This window comes from Apus apus, chromosome 2 (assembly GCF_020740795.1).
Source record: "Apus apus isolate bApuApu2 chromosome 2, bApuApu2.pri.cur, whole genome shotgun sequence".
Classification (NCBI taxonomy): Eukaryota; Metazoa; Chordata; class Aves; order Apodiformes; family Apodidae; genus Apus; species Apus apus.
In genome coordinates this window covers 21,931,647-21,957,848 of record NC_067283.1, presented here as the reverse complement: position 1 = coordinate 21,957,848, position 26,202 = coordinate 21,931,647, and the positions used below count along the sequence as shown (strand labels likewise).

Below are 26,202 nucleotides of genomic sequence, written 5' to 3'. Positions count from 1 at the left end.
TGAGTTCTGCTCTGCTGTTACCTTGAGCATGCTTCTGGAAAAGCAATGCTGCCTGAGGCAGCCTGGTTTTGGAAAGAGTTGCTGAAGTTCACTTTTCATACTGTTATTGAAACAACACTACACAACCAAATAAAATGTGGTGCATCAGTTAAGTAGATGTAACATGATGAAAACAAATGAAACCATTTGAAAAGTGAGTTGAACAATTACTTCCATTCCTCTTTTCTAACAGTTGCTGTGTGCAGTAGGGTAGCATCTTGAATAGTTAAGTGCCCCTCAAATACAACATGCAGGCAAAACAAGAACAGTCCTACATGAAAAGCATCCCTGCTGTGTCACATCATGGCGCCTGAACAAGCTAAATTCAAGACTTTTTTATTGTCAAGAGGCACGACCATTACGCTACATTTTAATATGGATCTTTGCCAACAATCATAAATAAAACACTCGCTCACAAACAATTCCTAAAGGCAGTGTGTCAGATGGTATTTCATTAAAAAGTTTGCTACAATGTAGTGGAATAACACAGGCTACGGCCAGTTGGGATTTTTCTCCCCTGCCTGTCCCCTGGTGTTTTGTCCATTCCCAAAAGGCTTTTTAGTTATTGTATGCCATACCTATCAGAAGATCCTTCTTGCTAAAGGATGAATAAAATCACAGATAAAAGGCAGGGAAAAACAGTGCCATTTTAAGGGGAAACCCCTAAAAGCTGTCAGGGCAAAAAAGTTGGAGAAGACAGAAAGGATTGTAAATGAGTTATAGATGGTGACAAGAAAAAATTCTTGTGAACAATCTGGTGGTGATGTGAAAATTGTATTGCTAAATGCCTTTAAATAGTAAATCCGTGAGTGACAATATATTCAAATGTACTGATCCCTGTTAGATGAATTCTGAAGTTTTCATAAAACATAAAATGTCCCTTGACACTTGATACTTTCAAAAAGTTTCCTGTATGAATGAAATAACTGGGCAACCTTTCCCAGACTGGGCAAGCAGCATGTGAAATAAAATATGAATGTCTGTCTGTTTACTAGATCACTGAGGTGGTCATAACAATAAACAGTTTTAAAAGGCTTTGACTTATAAAGTAACCTCCTGTTTTTTCTGCTCTCTGGACTACTCCTGCAGTCTTAGCAATTAGCAGCTCACTGGACACTTTTGGGAACGTAAGGCTGAATTACTTTCACAGAAAGCTGCATTTAGTAACTCACTACAAGGCTGATATCACTGAAACAAAAGTTCAGTCATGTAGGGATGTGGCAGAGGTCATCGTGCAGCACATTACTAATATGCTGGGGGGAAAGATTATGTCAACTGCCTGCTAGTGTCCACATCCAGGATGCAATCTCCCCAGGGGATAAACACTCTTGGCAAGCACTGAAACCCAGAAATCTCCTTCACAAAGCTGTTTGCAATTTGCAGCCAAAGCTGTCCACAAATCCTGGGACCCAAGACTACAGTCCTTGACAGCACAAGGCTCCAGACATTTCCACAGGGAAGTTTCATCTATAAGGATGTAGAAATATAAAACAAAGTTTTGCTCAAAGTAACTGTTTGTCAGATCATGTGCCTCTAATTTGGTTTCCAGTGACATTGCACAGCTGCAGCCGATGGATTCCAGCCAGGCAAAGCAGTCACTGAGGTTCTTTTTGGTTTAAATTTAGTATCTGAACATGTTTTGCCCATCATTAAAATAGAGAGTAATAGCTCAAAAGTGAACCATACATGTCACAACTGCAAAGAATTTACGAGGTCACCTAGTCCCATCCTCAGAGCAATGCAGGACTGAAAACAGATTGTAACAAATACTGAACCGAGCTGTGTTTGTTGGGTTTTTTCTTTCTTTTTTCTATTATTTTTTCTTTATTGTAATTATTAATCAGTATATTCATAAGTTTAAAAAACAACCACAAATGCCAGTGTAAACATGCTTCAGGTATATAAGTAATATAAAGTATTGCACATACAAAAGTCCTATGTTCAGTATCTCCTTATGGTGCTACTTCATTGGATTTGTGCAGATGATGTGACTGCAACGAGCTAGCTGATCTTACTTCAGAAGCTGCTACACACAACAATATTTACAAAAGCTAGAAGCTACCTTTTCATGGATGGATGGTTTTGCCTGGAATGTATAGGATACAGAGGTGTGCAAATGTGGGATGAGCTTGCTTTGTGGTGGTATTTATCAGCTGATCTCTCTACAAGGGGTCGGCTCAAATCCATTTGGGGGAAGGGAGCTGTTAAAGGTTTTCTCAAAAAAGAAACAAAGAAGTGGTCAGGCCTCCCTTGCGTCTCTTCCTCTCATGAGGTCTCATGGGCACATGGCATCTGGTGAGCTACAGGCTCCACAAAGTTCGTCTTGCAAATTTGCCTTTGAGATGAAGATGGAACACACCTGCTCAAGTTTCCTCACTCCCACTTGGATTTCACAGGCCAGCCTGCATGCAAGAAATGGTAAAACTGCAAAATGTCCTGTCTGACTGACAGAAGGGACAATGTCTCATGGCTAGTCCTGTCCCTCTCTTAGGAAGCAGAAGGGCAGTTACCTAAAAGGATCCAAGCAGCAGCAGAATGGATCAGGCCATTTGCTGATTAAGATGCTGATATGGATTGGAAAGAAAACAAGCTCAGGAGAAGGAATGGGTAGTGTATGCTTCAGAAAATGAACAGCCCCTCTGGAATTTTACACAGTATTTCACTCTCACAGGCAGCACTCTAGGACTCAAAGCTTTCAGGCAGAAATTTGCACAGATCAGCGACAGGATCCCTTGCTGAGATAAGAACCATTTGCTGATAGAAGAGAGTGAAGCCTCTCTTCTTCAGAATCCTCAATCCAGGAATAAAAAAATAATTCCTAAATGTGTATTCTTCCCTTTATCCAATATCTTTCCTTCTTTTTCTTTATGCTTGACTGCCTGTCATCCTATTTTTCTTCATAGATACAAATCCTGCTCCCCTTCTCTGCAAGACTTTGCTTAAGAAGTAATTTTTTTCAACCCTAAATTTTGCTGAAAACAACACTTTAAACATGCTGTCAGCTTGTAGACTCTAAAATGTAACAAGAAAATAAAAAAAAAAGGCAAACATTTCTTTAGGTGAATAAAGTGTTAGATCTATGACACAAATGAAACAGAAAATACAATGGCAGTAGCCATTCCATTTTAAGTGGCCACTTCAAAAAATTAAGAGGGCAGTGGCAGACAAAATTTATCATAGCTCAAAACACCTAGGCCTTCTCCAGATCTCCAGTGAGGCTGTGATAATCTATACCAGAGTTTCACAAATGACTGTGTCCTGTGTCAGCAGAATAGGTGTCAGCCATCTGCAACACAATGAGAGGGTAACCCATCCCCTGCTCTATACTGTGCATGGACTTAGTTATCCGGGTGGGATACTGCCAGGTTTGGGTTGAAAGAGATACAACATGTACTTGTTTATCACGTCTCATCTTGTAAAACGTTGCATAAATTCTCTGCTTTGCAAAACACCTTATAGGCAAGAAAGATGTGTGTACAATGGGTTTACTTTTCTATTTACATGCAGGGTAAGTACATGTTTTCTATTATTTTTACTTTCTTCTCTCAAAATCTAAGTTGAGGATTATATCAGATACTTGTTCTGAAAAGGTGGAAAAAATAAATAATTGTGCCCCATCTACAAAGTTCTTTATAGACTACCTTTGTTTTTTAGAAGTACTTTCACAGTACTGATATATTGCTTGTCTCCCTGAGCCATAATTTCATCAAAGTTCTTCTTCTTAGGGAGGTGTCAAAGGTATTCTGCATGATACAGTAGCATTCAGAAGTTTGTCCTGGTCCATCTTCTAGACAATACAGCAATGCAGGCATTCTCTCCTTGGGAGATCTGGGCTTGTTCTGGAAGCATCTCAGTATAGCATACGTGTTCAAAAGCTTCTGCTGAAATGTAGACTGAGTGGAACATGGGATAAACATTCTGCTCAGTGGTGAGTATGTTTGCAAGGCAGTAATAAAGCTGCTTTCTTTAGCAAGGATGGCCATCGTGTGGCATGTTCTCAGAATGCTGCATAGATCAGGATGCGACCATGCGACCATATCACTTGCAGGTACAAAGGAAGACTGGTGGAAAGAAGCCTTCGTTTAATCCTCATCGTGTTTCTAGTCTCAGCCAGGATTCTGACTTGTAGCGTCGGTCTCTTCCTCTATGCATCAGTAGTCTTGTTGTTTGTCAGTTGTTCCCTGTCAGCCATGTCATCTTGAGGAGGTCTAGCTCTGTCAAAGAAGCCACACTGCAGAAAGCAATCAAAAAAAAAAAAGGCATCATGGTAAGACAAACACAGGAAGACTCGGCTGCAGTTTCATTCTTCACTCAGTCAACCTGAAACGCCAGGTACAATTTAAAGCAGGCTGACAGGACTGTGACATTTTTTATCTATTCAAATTGTTCCCTATGAAAAATGAAAGTTTTAGGTGCAAGGCATTGAGTTGCAAAGTACAGCTTCAAAAATTCAAATGAAAGTTGTCTGTGCAGGAGATGCAAAGTCATGCACTGACAAGGCGAGTCGGGAAAGTTAGCATAGGCTGGACACATAACCTGTAACCTTTAGGCAGCTAAGGGCAGACAAGCCATATCCTAAGTTAAGAATTTTTAAAATTTTTATTTTTTTTATTTTTTTTTGGAGCTGAGAGAATAGCCCAAAGCTATGCTGGCTCCCTGTAATATAGCAGTCTCAAATAACTTGTCTTAAAACTTGTGAAGGGAGTGTAATGATCAACACAGAACTAGAAAACTTTAAAAACAGAAGATATGACATACTAATATAAAAGGAAAGCTTCTAAAAATGAATTGTCAAGGCTGAGAGTGTTGTTGCATGCTGACAAAAACTGGAAATTCCTGAAGTATTCAGAGAAAACAAAGTTAGAGTCACTTCTTTTTGAACCTAAACATCCTGAAAAAGAGGATCATAGGTCTTGGGAAACAGAGCCAAACTCTGTATGCCCGTTTACAACGAGACTTCAATAATAAAGGACTTTGAAAAACAAGTTCCCTGCATAAAGGTCAGTGACACTATTAGCATGTCAGAAATGCCCAAACAAAAAAAGACACGTGTATTGTTGCTTTTGTTCCAAACTGTTAAAGAACACAAAATTCCAGCCTCTCTTTTTCTTATCTGTTAGTATCATTCAGAGCTTTTTTAAGGTAACAGTAATAATGCAACATACCTTCCATAAAGCTAGGGTCAACAGAGCTAGTACCAGTAGTCCAAGAAGTATTGCTAGTATTATAACCCATAAAGGGATTACAAAAGATACATTTGGAGTGGACCAAATGACAGATGTTCTGATCTGGAATAGAAAGAATCCATGAAATGAACAAAAATTAAGCAAGTAAAGCAAATCTGACAGTAGAATACAGAGGTTATAAGCATTCACTCCAAAGGCATTTTACAGATTAGAAACACACTTGGCTTGGAACTCTCCCATATTGGCTTCATTTACTGAAAGTTCCTTTCCACTTGTTCGTGATAATTACTAGAAATGGGATTTGTACATATGCAAAAGTCTTGTTGTATCAGACATATAAATAATTTTCACTAATAGAGAGCAGCAAAAACTCCCTTCTGTGGACATGCTTCAAGAAGATTCAAGGAGCAAAATCCTACTCACAAGTATGCTGTGGTACAGCCTTGGCCAGTAAAACTGACTTACGCTGAATTACTCTGAAACAATGGTTGACTTCAGCCCAAACTCTTAATTCAAACCACAACTGATAACAGCTACATTGTTCTTATTTTACTTCTGCTGACACACCACTATGCATTTCTTCTGTGACATTTCAGGTAAGCAGTCCAAAATGAAACTCAAGCAGAGTGCACAGTCCTTCTGAGCATGGCACTGCAGAGCTGGGGCAGTGATGTGATAGATGACTTACAGCAATCATCTTAACAACTATTTGTAAACAACAGAAAAAGCAGGCCCAAGCAGGGCTCTCTGTCCTCTCAAGTCTGACAAAATGACTGACTCCATTTTACAGTAAGATTAAACCCAAGGGAAGGCCTATTTTCTTGCAAAACTTTGATTCTGGATTTCTGGTATTTACAGCTTGAGCCAAATTCCTAGGTGGCACAATGTGACTGAGATAAATGCAATGGGAAATGGAATCAGCCTCACGGCTCTGGACTGGACTGGGTAACATCAGTAAATAGGAACAAAAAGACTCTGGCGAGCTGTGGGCCAGGTATGGATGGGTTGGTAGAGGAACAGTCTACTAAAACTGTACATCCCGAATATGGAAATTAGCAGAAAGGGCAGGTACTTGTGTAGGAAGGACTTTTGGTTTACACAAATCTTAAGATAGTATTTGACTGAACCCCAGCTGTCTCCTTGGGCACCAAGTCAACCATCCAATCTAAGGCAACGACTTCAGCAACACCAGTGCTCTCAGACAGGGGTGAGCTCAGCTGCTGCCTGCTGTGGTCTAGGAGCTGAATTACTCATAGGGCTGCTGACTGACTGCACAGGAGCACGGCAACACAACTCTTTAACTAATGTGCTTGAGTTCACTGTTCAAAATCAGGTGGGGTCAATACAGATCTCAAAACATGTTTTATATTTTGCAGATTATTAGTGGACACTGCCTGTTTCATTAGGAATGGTGGATTTCATTAGGCTTTGGATAAAGCTGATAGTGTATGCCTATGGACCTATGTAGCCATTCCATATCTTCTTCCATGCACCACTTCCTAGATGTTCGATGTATTTGTGTGTTGTGTTTTCTTTCCTCTTATGCTGTGAAAATATTAAGGCAACCTAGGTCTTGTGATACTCATAGAGCACCTGTCAGCTTGGATAAGGACAAGGACGTCTGGGTGTGTCTGAGGACGCACTGCAACCAGTTATGAGTGGTGTAGCAATAATGCTCAGCCTTGCCTGTACCCCACGAGCTCAAAATCCTCTCTCCCTTCTTGCTTCTATCGTTCTGCCTTTACAGACAGTAAAGTGCAATTTACAGTTTAATTTCAGTAGCTCAGCTGGAGCCTGACAAATGTTGAAATATAAACAAGAAACTTTAATCTTATAGAAGTGCAGAGATCATGTTAATAATCCTTAGGTTATCAGCAATGAGTAAAACAGACAGCACAAATTAGGCCTATCATGCATCAAGCAGATAGTTTGCAGCAGCCTCTCTCTTCTCTTGCAGCAGGAGTGAGACCAATGGCTAATGCAATATTTGCCTGCTAAAATCTTTAAAAGTGTTGCCCACACCCCTTTCCCAAGAATACTTCGTCTTAGGTTTTTGAAAGCAAGGAAGGGTTGTGCTAAGTGCTTGAGATTTATTTCCTAAGCAGAGTATGTAGTCATTAACCTCAGTCCTGCCTGTGTGCATTACCAGTGGAACATAATGCTCCTGGGCTGCCTTGTTTTATATGCTATCCAAAGACTTGCAGGGCTACTAATGCAATTCCTGGTGAACAGTTTGACACTGCAAGTCCTGAACACCCACAGAGATGAGGCAGAAGCTGGAGGGGAAGAAAGAAACAAAGCATCCCTTCAATTTTGCCTGCCTCGTTTTCACCATTTCCACAGAAGACTGTCCCTCCTCCACCCCATGCTGTCCACAACAGTTTTACACATGATTTTGATTTAAGACAAGTTTGTATTATTCAGCTTGGATTTCTGTTCTTCTCCATGTGGTAGTTTTAGTACTGCCAGATCAGAGCCAGGGAACGTTTTGGGAGGAATTTATCTGTTTTCATCTAAGGTGGCCAATATGAAGAAGTGCAGTTTTTACACAAGTGGTGTGTGTTGGCACTGTACTTCAGATGGTACTTCAGTTGGCTTTCCTCTCTATTCAGGGCTAGAAGACTTTCTTTTACTGAACACTGGAAACAGGGATTGCTTCTCTGTCAGGCTGGTGCAAAGCACACCTCACAGACTTGAGAGGAGCCACCTGACTTTTGGCCTTATCACACTGCTGAACATCTCACACCTTTCATATGCAAAGAGATGACAAGGAATGCCAACTGGCTGAAACACTGAGAGGAGAGTGAAGCCACTTGAGAGTTACAGGCAGAGCCTTTGTCTGCTATTGGAAACAAAACCCAAGCTCATTTTAGTATGGATGCTGTATGATAGTCTTAGCTTCAGAATCACTCTTGTGGCTCTCTGAAAGTCACTTGTTGCTCATTAAAATGTTGCTTTTTTTTTTAATGTGCCACAGTTAAGCACATTGTAACTGAAGAAACACTAGATGTGTTTGCCATTGATTTTTGTACAGGTTGGACTTTGCTTCTGATCTTGGTGCTACTCAATTTAGCTTCAAAATTGTCTTAGATTTCACTGGAAAGCAGCACAATGCAGAGAGAAGCATGAGTGCTGAGCTGTCTGTTCATCCACAGGCCCTTGGGGACAGATGGGAATTAGGTTTTACTGGTGCAAACATCCAGCATCAATGGTCAGAATGCTACCCCTTTTTCTGGCCATGATGACCTTCCTCTAATCTTTACTCATTTTGCTCACAGAGACCGAGAAACAGGAAATCTTTAGTACTCCTACTTGATCCCATCCAACCTTTGCAGCATGATTTTCTTGTATGTTCTGAAAAAATGCTCAAAATAGAGTGTAAAAGCTCCCTTCAGCTTATAATCATAATTAATACTGACATTTATGCTTACATTTTACCAATTGTTTTGCAAATACATTTCATAAGGAATATAAGCACATTTAAAATTAAAGTTCTCATTTCTGTGTAGTATCTAAAAGAGTTTAGAGCCTGAGTTTGAAATAAATGTTATCACTGTAGGACACTGCTTAAACAGTTTATACCAAAGCCATCCCCTCTGAAGATCCCATCAAGCACTTAAGAAAAGCAATCATGTTTTATTAAACTCCCAAATTGTTTCAAGAATAATAAATTAAAATGGAACAAATTACTGCTTATTCTAACTATACTTCTACAATAAAAACTACTATTTCACCTTGCAGATGAAATTCATCAAGTAGAAGAGTATTATTTAATAATGATACAGCTGTCTGTAAGGAAATACAACCAATTGTGCAATATACAGTTGTAATTCCAAGCCTATCAAAATCAATGGAAATACTTCTATTGATTTCAGTGGATTTTGGTTTAAGCCCCAGTAAGTTCCAAGCTAACTTCCTGTTTGGTACCATTTTCACTCATATTTTAGTATAAAAGATTTGCATTTCTTACATTTACATAACCTTTCTCACATCTATGTACAACGACCCTGTGTTCAATATATAGACCCAAATTCCACGATGATGAAAGTAAAGACCTCAGTGCTGCAAATATGTAAGCACATACATACATGACTATATAGGCTACTGATGTTTTTGGGATTATTTATACCCTTGAAATAAAATCTTTGGATCAGCCTGCAAAATTGGAACCCAGTGCTGTATGCATTAAAAGAAGGACATATGCTCTGTTCTTTTAGAATATATTCTCTTCACTATATGAACTGTAAGGTATTAGCTGGTTATGAAATACATACTTTTAACAATTAATTTTAAAATCTTAAAATCTCTATTCCACTTCCACAACAGCATTGTCTGAAAGAAAACCATAAACTTTCAAATAAATCTTGGGAAACTTTTAAAACACAGCTAGTGATCTTTCTCAGAAGCAGCAAAAATATTAAGCATTGCTCAACTTCAAGCAAATATTTCTTCTTCCAAGTGGAACATCAAAAGATCTTGTGCATATAACACATCAAGCTGTAGAACTGGCAAGCATCCACTGCCATGTCCAGATATGAAACGACATAAAAGCACTATCATTTTTCAACATTTTACAGTTGCCATTACAGACATTTTGCTGTAAATCATTGGCAGCAAATAACAAGCATTATACTGGCTGGGGTAAGAGAATGAAATGCTTATCTGATCATTTGATAGATCATCTGATGCTTGTTGAGAACAGCAGGCTATCACCTGGGGTAAAGCACTTAAGTTCAGATGAAGGCACCACTATCAAGAGAGCTCTGCATAACATGTGTTTCTGGTATGGAACACATGCTGCAGGACTATAAAAAGAGCCTGAGTGTATCTGTCAGCTTGGAGCCTTTGAACCTTTCTGGATGAATACAGCACTAAGCATCAAATCTCCCTGGTGAAATTATGGTTCTCTCAACGCTAGAGTTTGGAGTCACTGAGATCTCATCTTCTGTCTTCCCAGAGCAAGTATTAATCAACCGTTCAATCAGTGCTTGTTCAAAACAACACTTCATAGCTTGTATCCTCTAAAATATATTCAATATATGCGGTAAAGTGTATTATTATGTTGGTTTTCCATAGAAGAAAATATTCTGTTCCTTATTACTGTATCTCAACAGCTATGATGTATTTCCACCAGGATTTGACTTGGAAAAGTTTGCACTGCACTTGCCTTTTAAAAGGACAGTAAATGATAAATCTTTGTAAGGAAGAGAACAATAAGCCTGCCAATTTCAGATTACTCTTGCACTAGAATAAAATTTTGCATTCATATTTTACTCATTTCCAACAGTAATGACAAAGCAGAGTGAATTTTAACCATGGTCCTAGAGACTGTAAGAAGCAAATTCCTTTAAATTGCTCCCCAAACTCAGTGCTTTGGCACCAGCAAACAATTAAATCAAACTTATGCCTCCAAGATTAACTTTTCATAACCGGGACCATACAAATCTTGCTCTACAAATGAGGCAAGGGCTTTTGTATTTATCAATCACATCTCCAGGGATTACCAGGTAATTTCGTATCTTGCACCTTGTGTGCTGAGGTGGAAACCCTCAAGAGGCACGCAGACCCTTCTGAAAACTGAGGTATCAAAGAAGCTTAATACAGGTAAGAAAGGAGTTGCCATAGATAATCCGTAAGTTCATGTGAGACAACTGCTGACTGGGAAAAGAGTGAGATCTCTAAACCTGACAGAAACCAATTTTTGGATTTTGCACAAAAATTTCTGCCAGATTTTTTTTTTATCTCAAACAAGGTGATTAGCTAATTGGCTTTCACAGTTTTGTTGTTTTCTTCTGGGTGAAAAATCCATCCTGACTGCAATAATGCAGTCTGCACGTTAATGCAGCAAGAAGTTTAAAAATTAGTATCATATATCAGCAACTTCCACAGAAAGCAATAAAGGTATTTCCTTTAGGTATTATTTCAAGAATTTACACTAGAAACACAGGAAAGACTGATCTCAATATTTTAATCTATAAAAACTTTCACAGCTGTGATCAGTATGACCCAATACATGTGCTTCACACAAAGGTATCATTCTCAGTTACTTACTGCTATGCTTCCCTCGGGGAGCTTTGCTGGTTTCACTTTATATGGCATGCTCTTAACTTCGAAGGACACGTTAGAAGAAAGAGTATAGAGATCATTCTTTCTCTGAAATTACATTAAAAAAGGAAATTATTAAAACCTATGTTTACACTTGAAAGTCCTATGAAAAATAAACAGAAAAAATGTAGAGCGCTGATTTCCCAAGGCAAAGATAGTTTCTTCTGGTAAATGGTACAGCAATCCTGGGACCTGTGTGTGTCCACGAGACAAACATGTAACACAGCAGAAGGCTGGCACACAAACGCCACATGTTCACATGGGGGAGAAGGGGTAGATATGCAGACAGACAGAGTTGTTTCTCATCTTTGTCTTTGAAAGAGGAGACCGGTTGAGTCTGAAGAAGGGAGGAGGTTTATGGGTTGTCTACATTTTAAAACCTTGCCTCTACTCACCAAGCCCAACAACAAACATGGGTGTCTTGAGAAATTTTCAGGCCTACAATGGGACTCGCATTCTACTTACGTTGGTAGAGCTCCCTGGTGGCATCAAAGCAATGACTATGCCTTCCCATCAAAGAACAACAGCAACACACATCTTTCTTTGTACTTCACATAGAGTGTAATCAATTTCCTATTGCAGTAGAGCTCAAAAATCCAGAACATCTCACCTTGCTTTTTTACTACACTGTGCAACTGCAACAGGAAGCTTTGCAGTCACTGTTTAACTGGCTGCCAAGTAAAATATTTGTATAGCTTTCATTAAGCACTTCAACAAACCCAAAGATGTGCAGACAAAACAAAATGTATCTCTCTGTCTGTCTTCTGCCTTTCATTTATACTTGCTTGTATTTATAAGATATTGTAAAATGAGATTGTTAGATTAGGCATTACCTTCCCTGGTTTAGAAGGACTAAAAAAAAACTGTATTACATCGTGTAGCTCATGCTGTGAGTTGTAATTAGTGCTTTCTCCTCATGTGGAAGCCAGGTAGGCAGTGACACACCACATCTGACCAACTGTGCATCTCTGCTGCAACGATCTTGACAACAATCTCCCACTCTGTGCAAACTGCCTTGAAACGATAGTTAAGTGCTGGTATGAAAAATATCTGCCTCAATCTGTCAAGAACTGGCATAAGCACAGACATGTCCCTTAAAAGAGCCTCAATGGTTGCAACATTTACTACAAGGGATACAAATATTTTCCACGCACACATTTTGAATCCTGTTGAGCTCTTGGCATCATCGGCATCTAATTGGAATTAGTTTTTAAGGCAAAGTTCACCAGGTATCAAGTAAATCTTTCAGTTCACATTGAATTTGACATCTTTGTATTTCACTGAATTTTACTTCATTACCAACAGAATATCCTGCACTCTGACTGTGTCTTCTTTTTCTTGTTTTTACCCAAAGGAAGGATGGCTGAGTGGTTACACTGCTCTTCTGGAATTCAACGAACTTGTTTCTAATTCCAGCCCTGCAGCTGTTTTGTGGAGCAAAGACTGGGGTAAGAAGATCCAGGCTACTATTTCTTCACTGATGGAGAACAGTTTGTAAACATTGCCTAGCATAACCTAAACCTGGGAGCCACCTTGAACGTAGTTGGATGACCATGGCCCAATTCAAAGTTTTCAAAGAACTACTGAGGTTGGAAGGCACTTCTGGAGACCATCTACTCCAATGACATGCTCAGAGCAGGGTCAACTAGAGCAGTATGCTCAGGGCCATGTCCAGTTGGGTTTTGAATATCTCCAAGAATGCAGACTCCACAATTCTAAGAGCAACCTATTGCAGTGTTTGACAACTCTTAACAGTAGAAAGTTCTTTCTTATGTTTAAGGGGAATTTCCTGTATTTCAATTTGTGCTTCTTCCCTCTTGTCCTGTTCCTGGATATCATTGAGAAGAGCCTGGCTCTGTTTACTCCCTCCAATCAGATGTTTACACACGCTGATAAGATCCCGCCTGAGCCTTTTCTTCTCCAGACTGAACAGTCCCAGCTCTCTCATCCTCTCCTTGCACATCAGATGCTCTAAGCCCTTAATCACCATTGTGGCCCTTAGCTGGACTAACACCCATCTCTCAGTTGCCCAGGGAGTCCAGGACTGGACACAGCACTCCAGATCTGCTTCACTAAGTGCTGAGTAGAAAGGAAGAGTCACCTTCCTCAACTTGCTAGAAACGTTCTTCCTAATGCAGTCCAAGAGGCTGTTGGCTTTCTTTCCTGCAAGGGCACACACAGTGGGCTGATGCTCAACTTGGTGTCCACTAGTATCCCCAGATCCTTTGCTAGAACACTGCCTTTCAGCTGGTTGGCTCTGAGCCTATGTGTAGGGTTATTCCTCCTGTGGTTCAGGATTTTGCATTTCCCTTTGTCACACCTCATGAAATTCCTGCCAACCCAGTTCCTCAGCCTGTCGAGGTCTCTCTGAAGGGCAGTACAACCATCTGGTGTACCAACCATTCCTTCCACTTTTCTATCACCTGCAAACTTGCTGAGAGTTTACTCTGTCTCCCTATCCAAGTCATTAATGATGTTAAACAGCATAAGCCCCAGGCCTAACCCCTGGGGTACACCACTAGTAACGAACCTTCGTACTTCAAGCTTGGCAGTTCAGTCAAATCTGAATCCATCTTTCTGTCCACCTATCTTCACTTGTTTTGATAGTGTCAAAAACCTTGCTAAAGTCAAAATAAAACCCAATTACTACTTTCCCTTTGTCCACCAAGATGAACCTCATTTATTTCATTGCAGAAGGCTATCAGGTTGGTCAAGAATGATTTCTCCTTTGAAAATACACACTGATGACTCCCAATCACCTTCCTGTCCTCCAGATGTTTTCAGATGGCTTCCAGATTTTTTTTTCTCCGTCACCCTCTCAGAGATTGAAATGAGGCTGACTGGCCTGTAGTTCTCAGGATCATACTTCTTGAAGATAGGTGTGACATTTGCTTTCTTCCACTCCTCAGGAACTTCCTCCAACAACCATGACCTTTCAAAGAAAATTGAGAGTAGACTTACATTGACACTGGCCAGCTACCTCAGCCTTTGTAGGGGTATCCTGTCAAGTACCTTGGACTTCAGTACATATAATTTGTTTAAATGTTCCCCTAACCTGAAGTTCCTCCACTGAACGCAAATACTCATTGCTGCAGGTTTTCCCTCTGGTTGCAGAAGTCTTGGATTACTGTAGGCAGATTTTATCAGTAAAGACCAAAGTGAAGGAGGTACTGAGTAAGTCAGCTTTTTAGATGTCCCATTCAGCAGAAGACCCATCTTTTCCCCAGTCTTCCTTCTGTTGCTGATACAGAAACCCTGTTGATACCCTTTATGTCTCTTGCTAGGCTCAGCTGCTGGAGGTGTTTTACTTTTCTAGCTCTGTCCCTGCATGCTAGGACACTGTCTCTATAGTCCCCATGCAAGCCCTGTCCTGGGTCAACTGACTCTGCTTCCACCTTTTTTATGTTTCCTTTCTATGTTTGAGTTTTACCAGGAGCTCCTTGTTCATCCATACAGGGGTCCTGCCACCTTTCCTTGACTTTCTGGCATGTCAGGATGGACAGTTCTTGAGTTTAAGGGAGTTAATCCTGAAGAATCACTAACTCTCCTTGAGTCCTCTTTTCTCCAGGATCATCTCCCACGGAGTTCTTCAAGCAGATCCCTGAAAAGGCTGAAGATTGCTCTCTTGAGGTCCACGGTTGTAGTTCTGGTATTCACCTTGTCTGTTCAGTCCTCTTTTTAAAACACTAGTTCTCTCTTCAAATATGTGTTTACCAATGACATGAAGCCAGCTCATTTATTGCCTTCTGGAACACATCTGGCTATGTCATAATTTTGTTCTCTCAAAATTATGTTTATTATCAGAACATTCAATCTCTCCTTGGGGCTTACATTAGGTATGAGCAATATGAAGAAAACTGCCTCAAATGACCACAAAGGGTTAGTCCACTCAGCTCCTTAACACAGATGGCATCTAACGAAAGGGAACTACCTTTTAACAACGGTGTTTAGAATGAAAAAACAGACTGATTTAATAACAGACTTGGCAAGTAAGTATTTTTAATACACTTTCATGGTGCTAAACATCTATGAGAGGGTTTTCAGAAAAAGAACTGTTCCTTATAACACGAATTATTTTCCATTTCCAGTTCAAGCTGTTTTTCCTCTTTTATTCTACAACACTAGACTTCTCAGCATATATCTGTAGTTGTGCAATGATTTGCATTCAGAAAAAAAGCCTGAAAAAAGCCTTGTTTTCAGTTCTAAGCAATTCATGTCAAGCAGGATTCTGGATATGAGTTACTGGATTTGTAGAAGTGATCTGTAATGAAGGGAGCAGGATATGTTATATTATTAAAGAAGCAGACATTAGACATGGAGCCTGATTGGCTAGGGTACATTCACTCTCTTGAAACATCACGTAAAGGAAACTTAATGGAAAATAAATCCTTTCACCTACTATGCATGGCCTATTTAATTTTCAGCTACAAGAACATCAGAGGACAGTACTTCTTGTGTATTAATGCTTGTCTGGGGTTAATAACATTGGGTTGTGCCCACACTTATCAACTCTCCTTGGCCCTTCATTAGGCTCCTGGAAATGCTGCACATCTCAGAATATAAGACTGGACAGTATTTTCCTGCATTCTCAGAATTATTTGTTTGTGACAAAAGACTTTAAAACAATGACTGTGGTCAGCATCAGTTGCAAACAGGATTTTCACTTGTACTAACACCTTGGAGATACAGGCAGCTATCTCTCCTACAGCCTTGTTTATAACACTCAAGGCATTTGTGAGGAACGGCACTTCTTTAGCATATAATTTTAAAATAGTGTATGTTTAAATATTCAGTGTTTACTGGCAGCAGCAGGACCTGTGGTTTGCAATTCAAGCTGAGAACTTTTATGGCTCACAGGAAGGGGAAGAAGGCATTTGGCATTTGTGAATGTCAGTACCTAATGATCAAGAGTAGGCAGCCTGGCCCTAGCTACATTGGCCTTTTGAGGTTCCCCTTGTGGTAGAACAAGCAGAGCCTGCTCTTAGGAGCATCACTGAAACATCTATTTGCCAATATCCTGGCAAACAGGCAAAACACACCCATTCCCTTTGCTGCTTGTGTGGTAGATTCCTGCTGGTGTACTTATTGAGGCTTCTCTCTCTGTACACACTTTTGTTTTGCAAATAGATTTTTGAACTGAAGCCTTTGTTTTCTTTAACATTTGCAAGACAGAGGAACATCCAGAAATGAAGGAAAGTGTTCCCAAAAATATTCACTGCAGTGTTTCTTTAAGTACAATAGAGACCAAAAAAAATAATGTCAGAAGTGCTGGAAACTCTTGGACAATTTGAAGAAGAGTCCTCTGGGCTCCAGTGGAATGCTGGTGGTTTCTGCAGGAAGCTCAGTCAAAGATCTGAAGTCTGCCCAAAACATGTTTAAGACACATGGAGGTTCTTAGTCAATGAGCAGACTAAAATGCAGGGACAATGCAGGGACAAATCCGGCCCACAGGTAGTTAGACTGTGGTTAGGAAAAACAGAACTTTTACCTGACAGGTTTGAAGAGTTTTACTGCTGGAGAGACTTCCCAGAATGGCTTTGTTCTACTCCTTCTATGGAGAATTGTTCCACTTCTCTGAAATACCTTTCTTCTGGTTAGATGTAGCCCTGTGGCATCACCCTACCCAAAGGGCAGCTACCTTCTCTACTGCAAGCTGCATGATGCAGTGGAATTCTCCCCCCAGAACTTATTTCTGCTGCATATGGAGTTCAGTGCTGTCAGAACAATATTGGCTTTGCTTGATTGACATTTGTTTCCCTTCATGTCTGCTGGAGTCTGGCACATTTTGGAGACAAGAGAGTAAGCAGGATGGTGTTACCTTTTAAATATAACCTTTGGGAATTTATTAGCTTGCTTTCTTTGACCTGTAGCTCCAAAAACCTGAACTACTGCCAAGAAACAAGAGTAGTTTACATAAAGGCTGAGAGTAGAGGTCATACAACTATTTGTTCTTTTATTAATTTGTTAAAAAATGCCTATATGACTCTGCGCATGGCCAAAAAGTACTCGTGTTATTTGTAACAAGAGGGTATTTCCACCAAAATGCACCAGTGACCAAAGACAAAACAACTCCTTCACTGTACGACAATACATCCTCATCTCTATCATTAACTTCTTACACTTCACATATTGTATCTTTTACATTCATTTCAATAGACTATTTTGAATTATAATAGAGGTAGATATTTTGTTCTGATTTCAGAACGTTTTAATATAAAGATTTTAATGGTTGTTGATTTAAGATATTTATTTCTACATACACATAACATTACCTATACTTGAGCACATCTAGCAAGAATCTCATGTCCTGCTCTTGTTAACATTTTGGCATTATTTTAAATAACAATGAATGAAAACAAAACTAGCCCACACCCAAGAAATGTCCAGCCAGTTCAGCCCAGTGCCAAGGTCTCTTCCTAGCCCTCATTCCACATAAACAATCAAATCCAGAATAATGCAAAATTTTTGGCCCCACACTTTTCTTTTTTACTGAATTTGTTTTTTCAAATAACAACACTTGTTTGACACAAAGGCAAATTTCTTTGATGATTTACTCCTTGTGTTATTATATGTGGTTTGAAAGGCAGTGCATCAAATTTATGGCTTTTAATTCTCAATCTGAATTAAAATAATCTACTTAAACTTCCATAGGTGGCTTACATATGACAGTAAGAGACCAAGATCTCTCTTTTACTAATTTTTCTGGTGCTTCCCTTCTGACCACAGATAGGAAAATTAGGCTGCCTGCAGATACATGCTTTGAAAACACTAAGCAAGCTTTCCTTGAATGAGATATTTTCCACTGGGCAGAGAAAGAGGTTCTGTGCTGAGGCTAGAAAATATTGTTCCTTGGGGTTGTAGTCCACTTACAGGTGGAATAATTACCTTCATAGTAGAGAGGTGAGAGAGAAAAGGGAATGAATAAAGGAGCCTATAAAAGAACCAGATCTCTCACCTGTCTTGGATCACCTCCACGAGTTCACCTCTGCTCTGACTGCAGACACACACGTGTTGCACTGAGGACTGGCTGTGTGGCCCCACTGGTTATGTGCACACTGCCTCCAATGGCCTCTGTGCAGCTAAACTTGATCCTTATCCCAAAAGCATTACCTGGCCTAGATTTCTATCACACTAAAAGGAGTCTCTGAGTTCACCAGTAGTAAAATATGGAGATTCTCAACAAGATTTCTCATCAAGGAAGTACAATAGAGGATGCACTCTCACAGTGATGATAGCTCCTGGCGCCAGGAAATAGTCACATCTTCCAATCATGAATTCTCTAACCACTAGACTGTCAGCTCTAGCTTCTGCCACTGAATACTGAATAAGTAAAGTCCTCCCTAAACCTTTCAACTAATGCTGTAGATGCCTCCTGAGAAATTTTATTCTGCTTTCTGAGACAGGTGAAATATTCTTGCTTAATTCTGATTTGGGTGCCTATCCTCCTGATAAGTGAGAGCCCTCTTGCACCACCCTGATGGTTGGTGCAAATCACTTTGTCTGAGGTACCACAGTGTCTCTACACGCTGTATAGGGAGCCAAGGCATTTAGTTTCAGGTTCTGTATTCCAGTTTGGGGCCAGGCACTTAAGATGTGGGTGTTGCATCACTCATCACCTTTATTATGTCAAGCATCTATTTCCATATTTAGAAATCTGAAAGAAACAGGAGTAATGTATGTTCAGAAACACTGAAATAACAAGCCTTTAACAGAGAAGCCAAACATGGTTTTGTATTCTAAGGGAGCACCCAATTACAGTGTGGCTTCCAGGTTTCTGTTGCTTTTCAGCTTTCTCAGATTAAAACTAGATTTTTCTCCCTTATAGCTATTACGGTTCATGTAGTCAGGATTCAAATTCAAATACCTGGATCTATCTAAAAGTCAAGAAACAATACAATTATATTCAATGACATTAAAAGAAAGTAAACATCAAGCCTCTTGAGAACCTCACACATCCTCTGTGGTTTTTTTACACTACTGTCTCCCCAAGCTCTCCCAGAAAGAGATTTTTATCCTTGTGAGGAAGCATAGAATCACAGAATTATAGAGGCTGGATGAGATTATCAAGTCCAACCTATGACCTAACACCACCACATTGGCTAGACCATGATACTAAGTGCCACATCTAGTTATTGTTTAAAGACCTCAAGGGAGGGTGACTCCGGACAGTCCATTCCAATGTTTGATCACCCTTTCCATGCAGAAGTGCTTCCTAATATTCAACCTAAACCTTCCCTGTTGCAGTTTCAGACCGTGCCCTTTCCTCTCGTCACTAGTTGCCTGAGACAACAACTTTCAGTACAGGCTGAAATAATAGTCAAGAACGAGCAGAGCTCCAATTCCCACAGTGCTGTAAGTGTCCAAAGAGCTTGGAGCCTGGAAGGATGTCACAAATCAGACAGATGGTACAGATTCATTATTTAGAAATGTATTTTCAAACCAGATGTTTTACTAGCCAACTCCTGAGTCTTATATTAAAAAGCACCCATCAGAGTTCAAAGAACACTGGGCAAGATCCCCTTGGCTCTCCCTCTGATGACTCAGAAATATCATGATTAGAGAAATGGGGACATAAGAGAAGCCTAACAGAACACAACGTAACATAACCATGTAAGGTTGTTTCTCTTTTGCATGAATCAGGCTATTATTTGCTCCATCAGCAACTCTAAATCCAAAAGTCAGCTTTACTAAAGGGTTCAAATTTACAGCCAGGCTTTGAAGTTAATTCAAAAAAGTCTGTGATTCTTCTTGGCCTTTGCACAATGTCTGCTTCTGTCTTTGTTGGCTGGTTGGGAAATTGGGGCTGCTTTATTTACTCAAACATGTCTAATTATTGCATGTCATTTAACTGTTATTTCTTATGGGAGTTTGGGCTTTAAGGTGACGGATTACAACTGTCAAGAGGGAAAGAGGTCAGCTGTTGTCAGTTAAACTAAGTGGAAGAGGAAGGAGTCACTCAATACGCGACTGATCTTTTGTGGCAAGAAAATATACAGGCTGATCCATATAACTGCAGTGAGAAACATGCATTATTTCATTCTAGCAATAATCAATTACTTTTAATCTTGTTCTTATCAGGTTTGCATTGGCATATCTATGACAAGAAAATACAAAATGACATTCTGTTCTCAGCTTTAGTAAGCACAAACAATTGCTTCTGCAGATCATCACATCTTAATTTAGAACAGTTTAGGAATGTTGCATGTCACCATTATCCTGCTTTCTTTGGCATATGAAAATTTTGTACATTAATGGCATGCGCAAAAGAGTTTGGGATGTTGCTGCAGACACAGCAACTTTTCCTCTACATTTTTTTACAAAACCATGAGTGTGGGGTTCAGTGGGAACCCTGAACAGTCCTCCTGGACCATTCACTGCAAGAATATTGAGGTGCTGGAGCAGGTCCAGAGAAGAGCAACAAATCTGGTGAAAGGACTAGAGGGAAAGTCCTATAGGGAAAGGCTGAGGGAGCTGGGGTTGTTTAGCCTGGAGGAGACTCAGGGGGGACCTTATCACTCTCTTCAACTACCTCAAGGGAGGCTGTAGTCAGGTGGGGGCTGGGCTCTTTTTCCAGGCAACTAGTAACAAGACAAGAGGGCATGGCCTCAAGCTGCTCCAGGGGAGGTTTAGGCTGGATATTAGGAAGCACTTCCTCAAGGAGAGAGTGATTAGACACTGGAATGGACTTCCCAGAGAAGCAGTGGAGGCACCGTCCCTGGATGTGTCCAAGGAAAGACTGGATGTGGCACTTAGTGCCATGGTCTAGCCAATGTGGTGGCGTTGGTCATAGGCTGGACCTGATGATCTTAAAGGTCTTTTCCAGCCTTGGTGATTCTGTGATTCTGTGAAAGCAAGTTAAGTGAGGAAAAAATTATTTTATCTACTTTCACAACTGAGGAAAGGGAGAAATTACTTTAAAAGGTATGAAGAGCTTGATTTAAAGCTCCTGTTATAAGTTTAAGTTCCTCAAATCTTCTCTTGCTAGAGTAAGAAGTACTGTGGGGATAATTCTTCTCCCTCAGCTATGAGGAACACAAGAAGGTTCCAGGTAGTATGACTGCAGAATTTTAAATTCCTTGAAGAAGGAAGGGAATAGTCAGTTTGTTCAAGACAGGATCTGCAGTGATTTCCCAGTAATGGCAAACTGAATTATTAATTTTTCAATGTGCTGCACAGTGTTAAAGATACGACAACCACACAGAACCAGAGACACATGGCCAGCTGTGAGGTAACAGCTCACAGTGCAGTCCCTCTGCCTTATGCAGTGTAAACACAATGCTGAGAGCAGGTAAAAGTTCAAAATGCAAGAATCTGCAGATAAGTTCCTTTTTTCCATGATCTGCACTGTCCCCTCTTTTTAGTGCTAAGTCACAGATTGTCAACATGCTAGTGCTGTATGCCAGAGGAACTTGATACGTATTATTCTTCCCTAGATCATTTCCTAGAGAATGAACACCAATCAATTTTGGAAAAGATGTGATGAAAGCAGAGCACATCATGGAGATCTAAGGAATTATTGGTTCCAGTCCAGGAAAGCAGAAAAAAATCCAGGAAAGGTGTTTAAAAATAATGTTGGAATTTTCAGGTAAGATGCAGAGGGAGAGATAGTGAGAAAAATAAAAGAACACAGTATGCATGTGAACAGGAACCATTGAGATGTTATCTTCAAATACAGTTGTAACAGAAAGGATTTGCATTTGGCCCATTTAATTTAATTATCTGTATTCTTAAACATCCTGTCAAATAAAAGATGAAGGCATCTGCATGTATACAAAGAGATTTTTGTGTGAATTACCTCCAGGAATGTTTGGGCCCAGAGCCGGGACCTGATTTTTAGCGCCGCACTCTTTCCTCTTTCCAGTTGTCCCACAGCGCAGGAAATTAGGATACACTTCACATTTGTACAGTTCTGCATACAAAATAAAGGGAAGTCATACCTATACTTTAAAAAAGTACATAACCACTTTCAAATGCTATAAGTTAGCAAAACAAATCAACTTTCCCTTAAAGCGTTGCCTGAAATCAGTAATTTAATCTAACATACATGAGATAGCTCATGGGTCCTTGTGAGAACTATAAACCAAGGAGGAGAATCTTTTTGCACCACCAATGAGTACAACTACCTACCTGTAGTAATGAAAACAGAAGTAATTACCTTCAGTAATATCTTGACTGAAGAACTTTCAAAATCAATCCTTCAAAGCATGTGCTTTATCAGTCATTTTGTGATTTCAACATGGTTTCTTTCCATTCTCTATGCCTGAAGTCTTTTTTTACGTTCCTAAATCTTTCCGCTCCTCTAACTCTCCTGGTTGTCTTACTGATATTTACAGTATAGCAGCCAGAACATTTGCTGAGATGCATTAGTTGCTCTACTTGAAGCTTTTTGTCCATGAAATGTTCCTGATGAGCAGTGATTCTGGCTCTTGCACAGCGCTGAAGACAAAAGCCAAGCAGTGCAACTCTATATACTGCTAAAGTCTGCCAGAAGAATGTCACAAAAAAGGTTAAAAGCTGACTAGAAGCCACTGAAGTGAATGAGCAGAGTCTCATGGGGTAACCACAGAAATGATGTGGTTGCTTGGGGTGTAGAAAGGAAAAGAGAGCTCATAGAAAAATTATTAAAAGCATGTGTTAAAAATGCATAGATTTATATATACAAATGCATTCTACCTGAAAAGCTTTGGTAGAATTCAGGAGGAAGGCTGAAGTTTTAATTGATTCATACTTTTATAAGAAAGCAGAGAATCCTTCCCTTACAGATGCTTGACACGCATGATAGAAGGACTTGTGACCTCAGAAGCAAAGCTGAGTTTTCCCTGGTACATCCTCTTTAGAAGAGTGAGAACGGCTGCACCACCAGAGCCCATACTTCAGAAAACGAGATGATGATACATGTAAGAGATCTGAAAACACCCTTAAGGAATCCTCTATCTTCACAAACAGCTTTCCCCATAAATCTCTATCTTATTACAAGTTAAGTAGAAGCTGCATGCTTAATCACTGCTTTCTAAATCTGCCTGAAAATGAAACTGTAAACCCTGGAACCTGCAACTATAAACCTTCTTTTAAAATTAATATTTCAAACTATTTGTTTATTTGGCTTTTCATATTTAAACATCCTCCAACCAGATTTATTTATCTTGCAGGAAGGGTTAGAGATGTTTTCATTAATCATAGCAGCCAAAACCACATATTAACAAAAATAAATCATTAGTATGCAAAAAAGTCTACTTTTGGCTGACATTTTAGGACATGAACACATATTTGTTTTCCTTAGGAATGCATTTAGCCTGTAGTGATTTTCAGAACACTGTAACAACAGAACTAATGGAAGAGAAATAAATAAATAAAATAAATAGAATAAGAGCTTCTTGGAGCATTTTTCCTCTCTGTGAAAATACTTCGATAAAAACAAAATTAACTTAAAATTAAAAAAAAAAAATTACAAATTTTACCAAATCATTACCTTTGGCTAATCAGTCATCTTCCAGAGCAACACTCACTTTCCATGTATACTTCAATTATGTTATTAAAAAATAAATAAATCTGTGTCTATGGTATACAATGCTGAAGGCACATAGAATTGGGACACCTTCTAACTGAACAAATGACACAATTGCCTTACTATGCCCATCCTCAAGAAGTCCTGCTATATATCCAGTGGTAAGCACTGAACCCAATTTTGCTTATGAAAAGCATATTGTACTAGAAGACTGGTCCTCACAGTGTCAATTTTATAGCACTAAGTACTCATCTAAATACTGTCTACATCAAGCAGCTGGAAAATCTCTGCTTTGTATTTTAAGATGCAGACGCAGGATATACTCAATAACTTTCTTAACTGCTTTCAGTTGCTGCAGTAATTTCTACACTGGCAGCATCTAAGCCTAATCACCAAGAAAAATAACTGATAATTAAGGTATTACTGAAGAATGGATTACATGTTCTGTGGTATTGACTGATATGTCTTTGAAAGCCCAAGCATTTTTTCTTCAGCCCCAGTGGAATTGGATTCTTTCCAGGGCATTAGCCTGATGTAAGAATTATATAGGAATCGACACTGATTATTGTTTCAGATAGGTAGACTGTGATTTTGTTCTTAATAACATTATAGTATTCATTTCTTTCAGTTTCTATCTTCTCCCTGGTATGAAAATTGCCAGATTAACTTTCAGAAGTGGTGTAATCATTCTGTTACTCCAGAATACTTAGGTCTGTCAGGTTCTTTTCTTCTTACCAAATTCTGGTGATGTCAAGGAACTCAAATATGAGCTTGCAGTAAACAACCTAATAAGAGACCAGACAGGATGAAATAAACTCTGCCTGAGGTTCAGAAAAAAAAATAGAAAGCAGTGATTGCATGAATTCCACAACTGACCTCAAGGTCAGAAAGTCTGAACACAGCCTCTAAGCAAGGGGAGCTGGTATCTACAATGCTTCAGTATCCTAGAGATGGGACACTGAATGCAGGAATGGAAAAAACCCAACCTTCTGAAAATACAGCCAAGTCCAAATACTCAGGTACCAGAACTACCTTCCTGAAGACAGATCTTTGCTTGCACTCCAGCATTGTCTAGAATGTTAAAAATGCAGTGACATGTCCCATTGGCCTTGCCTGTGGCAAAGCAAAGGGAGTCCTACCTTTCTATGCATATATTGGTACTTAGGGGAGGAAAAAAATGTACTCCCAATTATTTGCATGTCAGAAGTCTTACTTTACAAGAAAATGTTAATTTAATTAAGTGTGAGCTACTCTATCAGAAAGAGCCAGAATGCTAGGAGTCAAGTTAACAAGAAGAGACCTACATTTCAAAAGTCAAAATCTGAAATTTAATTACTGGAAGAGAGGCTTGTTGTGCTGCAATTCCCTGTGTGCCACTGCATGACCACAGAGGTTTGTCTGCAAACAGCCAGGAGTAAGACAGCCAGGAATTTAGCATACATGATCTTTAATGTAAAAATCTGTCAAACAAAATTGCTAACCTGTGGCATGGTGATATTAACAAGTAATAAATTAAATGCAGAGGTTAAAAATCACTTAGAACAATATTTAGAAGGCTGTAAATAAACTGCAGTCAAATCAAGAGCCACCTTGATATATTGCATGCATGGTCCCAGCTTATAGTTTTTAGAGAGCTCACCAATATTTTTGCAGAGTTTTTCCTGTGAGCTTCTGCCACTGTGACTTCCCTTCTCCTGATGTAGTGAGAACTTGTGGAATTATATAAAAAAGCAGCAAGTTCAGGAGTGTCTTGTGGAATAGCAAACTGCAAAAAAGAAAAAATGTGAATGGTAATGACATACTCATACAATGGTTCTAACAGTTTTGCTCCCTTCCCAGTGGTCTTGAATTTTGGATTAACACTGCTTTTCAAATGAACAGCACAGCCATGAGAATATGCTTTCTACAGCCAGGGGCACAATTAGTAATAACACAGCAAGATATTGCCCAGTTAAAGGAATTACAGTAGACAACATTTTTTTCTAGTTTTTACTGGACTCAATTTCATTTCTGTACTTTGTTAGACTTTTGGGGCCAGATTCTGATCCCTGTAACAGGATAAATTCAAAGTTGCTGCACCAAAATCTGGTCATGAGTTCGGATCAGAATCTGCCAACTGAAGTATAATTATTTACTCAGCTTTAGAAAATAAAATAAATTAAAAAAAAAAAAAGGGAAATCTGAAATCTAGTGACACAACTTTTGACCATTACTTAATACAGATTTATTCTGGTAAAAACTCAATTTTGTATAATGCAACAGTTTGTTAATATTTAATCTCATAATAAATGCATTCTCTTCAGCTTTATCTTCACCAATTTTTATTCTCTGATTAAAAGCTACTTGTATTGTTGGCTGTTTGTCTTT

The 26,202-nt window shown here is 39.4% G+C and overlaps 1 protein-coding gene across 1 annotated transcript in view; it reads right to left on the bottom strand.

The window, feature by feature from the left end:
- Positions 1–408: 408 nt before the first annotated feature.
- ITGA8 (integrin subunit alpha 8) overlaps positions 409–26,202 on the bottom strand; it is a 103,217-nt gene continuing 77,423 nt past the window's right edge. The window contains exons 26-30 of the mRNA XM_051612121.1: positions 25,475–25,600; positions 22,126–22,239; positions 11,277–11,378; positions 5,205–5,327; positions 409–4,270 (exon numbers count right to left, since the gene is read on the bottom strand). Coding sequence (XP_051468081.1) covers positions 4,184–4,270; positions 5,205–5,327; positions 11,277–11,378; positions 22,126–22,239; positions 25,475–25,600 — 552 coding nt within the window. The 3' untranslated portion in view covers positions 409–4,183. The remainder of the gene's footprint in view (positions 4,271–5,204; positions 5,328–11,276; positions 11,379–22,125; positions 22,240–25,474; positions 25,601–26,202) is intronic.